Genomic DNA, 7,473 nt, shown 5'->3' with positions numbered 1-7,473 from the left:
AAAAAAAAAAAAAGAAAGAAAGAAAGACAGACACGAGGGAGTGGCTACTTGAAATTAAATATTAGAGGGAAGCCCTTTCTCCAGAGAGAATAGTTGAACTACAAAGTGAATGATAATAATCATGCAAAGACAGAGACAAGTGTCCTAGGCTGCAGTAGCTTCAGTGCAAGTGCTCACATCCAGCTGTGAACTTGAAGCACCTACAGGTACTTCCTTCCCTGGGCCTCACCCTGGGACGTCTGCACCTCATCCAAAAAGAGGACCTTCGGTAAATGTTGTGAAGGAGAAGGGAGGAATAAGGCGACTCAGTGTTTAACCCCTCCCAGCCCCCAGCCCCACCATAAACCAAACACAAGTCTGAACGAGTCAGAGCAGTGGACACAGAGGGGGGAGCCTGTACGTGTAGGTGTGTGTGGACGTGTGTGCTCACGCATGAGTGTGTGTTTGGTAGAATGTCTAATCGTGTCTATTCTAGAAATAAATATCGGGGGGGGGGGTCGACTATTGTCCAGACTACGATTCTGGGGAATCAGATGGACAGAGCTGGATGCTCGGGAGGGACGAGCAGGAGGAGGTGTTTGGGCTATTCAAGTAGTGAGCTGCCTAGTGCTGGGCCGCACACCCCAGCACTGGCGCTGGACAGCCGCCCCAGTAGACACTGGTTCTGAGGATAGTTGTTTATTAATCTGGGGTTGAAGGCTGGTCCAGCACTGTCCCTGGCCATAAGGTTAATTGGGCCTGACGTCTGTGGTCTAGAGGACCTGCTTCCCGGCCATAGCCCCAGTGCTTTGAGGAGACATTCAGTAAGTCATTTCTGGAGGATGGAGGGAAAGGCCTGGGCCAAGGGTCCAGCAGGGGCTTGGGTGGGGTGGTCAGGCCCACACAGGGCCTCTGTGTCCATCTGACCTGGGACTTTTATATCCTTTCAGGGTCCATTTGACCTTTCTGCAAATGAAAGGGTGGTCTTGTCAGGCAAAGGGAAAAATGGAAGTGGGCTATGTCTGCCAACAACATGTTTAAGCTCTCACCCTGGCCTCCAGCATGATCAGGGAAGTGGAAAAAAAGAAAAGAAAAGAAAAAAGATAGAAAAAAGAAAGGTGGAGATGAAAGTGATCAAGAAAGTTCTCTTCTGGGGCACCTGGGTGGCTCAGTGGGTTAAGCGGCTGCCTTCAGCTCAGGTCATGATCCCAGGTCATGGGATCAAGCCCTGTGTTGGGCTCCCTGCTCAGTGAGGAGCCTGCTTCTCCCTTTCCCTCTGTCTGTCACTCTGCCTTCTTGTGCTCCTTCTCTATGTCTCTGTCAGAAAAATAAAAACCTTTTTAAAAAGGAACTCAATACTCCTCACTGTGTCCCGCAGGAAAGGAAAGGTTAAGGCAGCAGACAGGCCAGGGAAGGCGAGCAAGGGCAAGGAAGCAGCGAGGGAGAGAGGCACAGGGACTCTGGGATGAGAGGCCAGACAGGCCCACGGGGGCTGGGCTGCCAAGCTTCTGGAAAGGGGGCTGGCTTGGGCATGAAGCTGAATGGTAATCTGACGGCTGGCTCGGGGCACAGAGCTGGGGAGGCCTCTGGGCAGCCTGCAGACGAGCCCGCCAGGAGAAGGAGCAAGAGCTGGCAGGCTGCCGGATGCAGCGTGAACTGAAATTTCAGGAGCCTGGGTTCTGGCCGGCAAAAATGACCTCTCAGTGGAAAATCTCAAGCCAAGGAGGGAGAACTCTGTCTCGTCTAGCCGGGATCAAGGACCAAAGGAGGTTCTATTCTGAGAGTCAGGAGCCTGCCTCAGGGCACCCTGGGTCCTGAGCCCACCCCCCACCCCCAAGTGCCTGTCGCAGGGTAGAGACTTGCCGCAAGATGATTGGCAGGTTGACAGGGAAACAACTAGGACTGATCCCCAGGGCTGCCGTGGCCCGCAGTGAAGGACAGCGTTCTTACGTGGAATGAGCAAAAGGATGTCAGAAACCAGGTCCTGCTGAGAAATGGGTCTTGTGGGACCTCAGGTTACCTGCTGGAGTTTGAGTCTAACTTTAGAGCCCATAGGAAGGGGAAGAAAAGGGAAACTGAGGCTCCCTGGGACCTCAAGAAGGGAATCAAGAAAGAGGAGCCAAAGCTCGCGCAGGTGCTGAGCTCTCTTTCTGCCAGACCACAGAAGCCGTTCGTTTGTGATCACCAGAGCATGTGGGCTCTCATGTATGGGGGGCGGCCTAACTTCCCAAGGCTCAAATCCACAGGCCCCTGGTGCCTCACTCTTGCATGTGCGACTGTTAGATTACCCTTGTTTCAGCACTGAACTACCTCTACTACTTTTCACTTGTCTGTCTCTCCCGTAGCTTGGGAGTAATGCAGAGCCAAGAGCCGCGACGGTCCCTTCTGGGTCTCTTGCCCGGAGCACAGGGTCCGGCACAGCGGATGGGGTCAGCAAAGGCTGACAAAGCAAGAGGAGAGAGAGAATTATTTCCCTTGACTTTCTCCACCCTAAGGTTCAGGATCATGCTCCTGTTTTCGTCGCTTCCTGTCCTTCTGTGTGTGCTGACAGCAGCCAACTCAGAAGCAGAAATCTCGGGCGATGCCCAGAAGTCGTGCTCAGTGGTTACCTGTGCCATCCCAGGAAGAGATGGGCGAGACGGACCCAAGGGAGAAAAGGGCGAGCCAGGTACAGAGTAGGCTGCTCTGACTTCCTAAATCTTTACCCGCCACGGGAGACCGTTCCCTAAAAGATGTCTAGCAGAGACAGGACAACACTCATCTTTCACTTATAGCCACGTGACCATTCACTTAGGATCATTCTTGTGAAAGGTCGTTCCCTCGAAAAATAAAGATGCTTCTCTGGTTCTGCTGGAGCCCAGATTTCCACACGGGAATCCTCGATGTGTGGTCACCTGTAGAGAGCAGACGTCCTGCCTGTTCGGGGAACTGGCCCTTAGCACAGGCTGTCCGCTGGAGAGCAGGAGAATCTTTTTTCTTTGGGCCACCACTGGCTCACTGGAGTTTCTCTGGGGTCATGGTAAATCACATTGAACTTCTGGAAAAAGAGAAGGAGCCACAGCCCCTGAGTCACTTTTCCTTCCTCTTACAACAGGACAAGGGCTCCGAGGTTTGCAGGGCCCTCCAGGAAAACTGGGGCCTCCAGGAAATGTCGGGGCTCCTGGGGTTCCTGGGGCTCCAGGACCAAAGGGCCCCAAAGGAGACCATGGAGATAGTTCAGGTAAGGAACTCACCCCAGTCCAGTGAGGGCCTAGGGGACCCAAGGCTCTGGGGCCTTAAGGGTCGGGTGGGAGGTGGTTCCTATTCCTCCTGCTCCATTGGAAGATGCCAAACTGCTTCCGACTGGGTACACTCGTTCCCCTGACCCTTACTCCCGAGGGCAGACTTCCAAACCCTGTGCCTCCCCAGGGCTCTGTGGGAGACGGGCCCTGGCTCTTCCTCAGCAGACACAGTCTGTGTGTGTCTCCAGGCTGGGAGGGAACAGCGGTGTCCTCTCGGCGGCCGGCTTTGTGTGTAGGGTCAAAAGAGTGCCGTGATAATGGTCAGTTTCCTAGGACCCCTGAATCATGGGGAACGTCACGGCAACTTGATTCAAGGTCAAAGGACATAAATTCAGTCCCAACAAAAGTGAAATGATGACCTCTTGTTAATACCCACCAGCTGGCCCATCAAAATTATAAGAGTATTAAAAAGTTTGCCTGGAATAAGAAATGAAAGAGAATAATTAAGGACAATTTTCAAAAGGAAGAATAATGAGTTGGGCTCGTTCTTATAAATAGTTACAATATTGCACCATTTAAGCACTATGTGAACAAAAAGATCCAGAGTCATAATTTATAAGTTATTTATTATTATTATTATTATTATTATTATTAGTTCAGAGTTAATAGTTTACAAAAGCTACTAAGAGTATCTCAGAAGGTAGGAATCCAGAGGTTTTCTTCCTTTTGCCTCATTTTGGTTTCTTGTTTTTCTAGACTAAGCATACTTTTCAGTAAGCTCACCCCACACTCTCCTCTCCAACTGACGGTCTTCTCATTAAATGCCCTTCTTCCTACTGCTTCACAGTTGCTGAGATGATTCTGGCTAACCTGGACAGGGAGATAACGAGCCTGAAATCAGAACTGGACCATGTCAAAAAGTGTAAGCTTGCTTTCTGCACCCCAGGGCGTTTTCGGCTCTCACCTTTTTCTGGCGTGCTCTCGGTTTCAGGGGAAGGTGGACAAGGTTTAACATTTATGAACACTTACCATATCCCGTGGCCCGTGCTAGGTTGGCATTCCCTCGCAGTGTGGTTTCATTCAATCCTCTCACCGGTCCTATTTGTGGGGCTTAGACCCATTTCATTTACAGGGGAGGAAAGGTCGGTCCGGGAAATATAGATAATTCCCTCACTGTCCCGGAGCTAGGAAGTAGTGAAGGAAGGACTGGATGCGAAAGTCTGCCTCCTCTAGAATCCTGCCTCTTTCTTCCGCACCCCCTTGGCTCAGATGGCTATCCATGCACACCTGGATCCCAAGCCCGGCAGGAAGGCCCAAGCACCCCCTGCACCGGGCCAGTTTGTAACAGGTGTTCATCTGCGGGGTGGGATCTCCCAGGAGACTGTGAGCTTTCCGCCATGGACTTGCTTGCTCTACAGCTGAGGAGGGCTTCCTTACTAGGATCTGACCTGGTGGTTGAGCATGGGGCTATTTTTCTGAGTCCTGAGTTCCCAGAGCAAGGCTTTTCCCCCCTAGTGTCCTGGGCTGAACCCCAAGCCTGGTCAACCTCTCCTACCCATTGTGATTTCAGTGCTAACCTTCTCCGTGGGCAAAAAGACTGGGAAGAAGTTCTACGTGACCAATGGTGAAGAGATGACTTTTTCCAAAGTGAAGGCTCTGTGCGCCGAGCTCCAGGGCACTGTGGCGTCCCCTAGGAATGCCGAAGAGAACAAAGCCATCCAGGATGTGGCCAAGAGCACGGCCTTCCTGGGCATCACGGATGAGGTGACGGAGGGTCAGTTTATGTATGTGACAGGGGAGAGCGTGACCTACAGCAACTGGAATACCGGTGAGCCTAACGATGCCAGCGGGGAGGACTGCGTGACCATCCTGGAGGACGGGCTCTGGAATGACATCTCCTGTAGCATCCCCCACCTGGCCGTCTGTGAATTCCCAGCCTGAGGAGGCAGCTACCTCAGCCCCCTTCCTGACCTCCCTGCTCTGTTCTCTCCTGCTCAAAGAGAATTCATGGCTCTCCTAATGTTGACTCATTCCTTCAGGGGGATGATGGGAGGGAAATAAAGGGGGAGGGTCTGGGAATGAGGAAGCAAGAAGAGGTTGACAGCAGAGTCTGAGGGTCTCTGGTCCTGCCTAAGAGCACAGCAACAGGTCAGAGTCAGCCATAGACATGATCAATTCAGTCCCCTCCTTCCTCAGTGAGGACCCCTCGGCCCACCAGACAGACCTGTGGAAGGACAGTCTGTGTCAGAACAGTAGACTTCAGCCTCAGGAGATGCCGTTCTTCTCTCCCATGTGTTGCCACTACGGGATGCCAATGTCTTCTGCCCTCCGTGCCTGCCCATGGCCAGCCCGGCCCTGCGGGACATGGATGCTGTGCTTGGTTGTCCGTGAGCTGCACCCCCAGACCAGAACACCCGGCAGTATCCCCCATGGGTAACAAGGGTTAGTTCCAGGAGTCCCCTCACCCTGCCCAAGTGGCAGCTTTTCCCTCCTGCATACCTTGAGGACACCGATTTGATACTGTGTTGTACACCAGCATCATGGAGGAGGCAACGCCTGAGCGGGTTGTGTCCCTCTCCACAGCGCAGGTCTCCATCCCTGCACATTCAGCCTCCCCCTCCCTCTGTGACATCCTGGTCCCAGCCTAAGTCCACAGGTCCATTATTTTAGAGACAAGAAGAAACACTCCCCAAAGGTAAGTTTCACACCCTGTCAAATTATCTAGCATCATTCAAATTATGGACGTCACCCTGTCAGATCATGCAGCAGCATCGGGTCACCAGACAAAATGCCCCATGGGGACGCCTGGGAGGCTCAGTGGGTTAAGCTTCTGCCTTCAGCTCAGGTCATGATCCCAGCATCCTGGGACTGAGTCCCATATCGGGCTCCCTGCTCAGCTCTCCCTCTGCCTGCTGCTTCCCCTGCTTGTGCTCTCCCTCTCTCTCTGACAAATAAACAAATAAAATCTTTTAAAAAAAGAAAAGAAAAAAAAAAAAACCCTCCCTCTGAGCAGGGTTCTGTTGCCGTCTTGGCCAGCAGCCCTGCTGGTGACCAGGGATGGTTTCCAGGAACTTCAGAGTAAGTAGAGCTGAGATGATATGAGTCCACGCAGCAAACCGAGGGAGGAATGTTAATTCCAGCTTCAAGTGTGCACCATTCACAAGATGAGGTTAGAAAATATTTATGAATGGACCAAGGGCCACTTCCCCTTAATGAACTATTCTTGTAGAAGTACTTTCCTTTGCATCTAAATTATCAGAGAGAACACCCAATATTTAGGGGGAGCACCAGGCCTCGGAGACATGCTGGTGGCCTTGACACTGGCAGGGGGACGGTGACAGGACCTGTGTCCTTGGCCTCTAACACATGCAGGCTGTCCTGTCACTGAATCTTCTGTGAGGCTCTTCTCCAGGCACCATCCCTACGGACAAAGGGAAGAGAATTTTTGTGACGCCGAGCAGAATGGTTCTGTTTTCAGTGCAAACCCACGTGGCTTACCAAAGGGAGGGGGAGCTGCTCACAGTGTGGAGGCACAGATGGAAAAGGGAAGACCAGAAACTTTTTAGAAGGAAAGAAGATACACACAGCAACCCCAAACAAGAGAAGTTCCATCAGTGAGCACTGAAGTTATACTCTGAATTTTGTCATAGCCAAGACAAAAATGGGGAAACGGACAGATGGGGCACCTGGGTGGCTCCATCTGTTAAGCCTTTGCCTTCAGCTCAGGTCATGATCCCAGGGTCCTGGGACTGAGTCCCACATCGGGCTCTCTGCTCAGCAGGGAGTCTGCTTCTCCCTCTCTTCCGCTGGCCACTTGCCCTGCTTGTGCTCACTGTGTGAGTGTGTGTGTGTGTGTGTGTGTGTGTGTGTGAAATAAATAAATAAAAATCCTGGGGGGGGGAACCCAGACAGATAACCGTTATGTAATTCCTTCTTATTTATGTAAGGGGGTGGGGGTCACGTCCACCCTCCTTTATACCATGCATAAAGGACAGTCTCTTTAGCTATAAAGCGGCAGAAGTTAAAGCATGTATTTCAAGTGGATGGTTTCCCAGGATGTCCAGATTGCCTCCTAAATCAGGGCAATGCGGGAGAAAGCTACAGGACAAGCTCGGATCCTTCCATTCCCCCTGCAGGATTCTTTCTCCCTTGTTCTTCCTTGATCTAGAATCTGATCATGTTGTCAGGGCTCCTCTCTCTAAATGAACCCCAGGCTGCTGTTCTTCACTCAACCTGGAACTGAGGTCCCCGCCTCCCTGTGCCGTCTCATCCC

General features: G+C 52.0%; 1 protein-coding gene across 1 annotated transcript; it reads left to right on the top strand.

Moving 5' to 3' along the window:
* Window positions 1–607: 607 nt before the first annotated feature.
* Window positions 608–5,242, top strand: MBL2 (mannose binding lectin 2). The gene is made up of 5 exons (XM_004765298.3): window positions 608–803; window positions 2,475–2,647; window positions 3,074–3,199; window positions 4,048–4,122; window positions 4,771–5,242. The coding sequence occupies exons 2-5, from the start codon at window positions 2,485–2,487 to the stop codon at window positions 5,139–5,141; spliced, it is 735 nt and encodes a 244-aa protein (XP_004765355.2). The 5' UTR covers window positions 608–803; window positions 2,475–2,484; the 3' UTR covers window positions 5,142–5,242.
* The last annotated feature ends 2,231 nt before the right edge of the window (window positions 5,243–7,473 follow it).

This window comes from Mustela putorius, unplaced genomic scaffold (genome assembly GCF_011764305.1).
Source record: "Mustela putorius furo isolate JIRA1106 unplaced genomic scaffold, ASM1176430v1.1 tig00000698_pilon_pilon_pilon, whole genome shotgun sequence".
Lineage (NCBI taxonomy): Eukaryota > Metazoa > Chordata > Mammalia > Carnivora > Mustelidae > Mustela > Mustela putorius.
Note: the sequence above shows the minus strand (reverse complement) of the source record. Positions and strands in the feature narration are given on the sequence as shown.

Coding starts and splice junctions, on each gene's coding strand:
- MBL2 (XM_004765298.3), top strand. CDS start 2,485: ATGCTCCTGTTTTCGTCGCTTCCTGTCCTTCTGTGTGTGCTGACAGCA. Junction 2,648..3,073: donor GGGAGAAAAGGGCGAGCCAG/GTACAGAGTAGG, acceptor CTCTTACAACAG/GACAAGGGCTCCGAGGTTTG. Junction 4,123..4,770: donor ACTGGACCATGTCAAAAAGT/GTAAGCTTGCTT, acceptor TTGTGATTTCAG/TGCTAACCTTCTCCGTGGGC.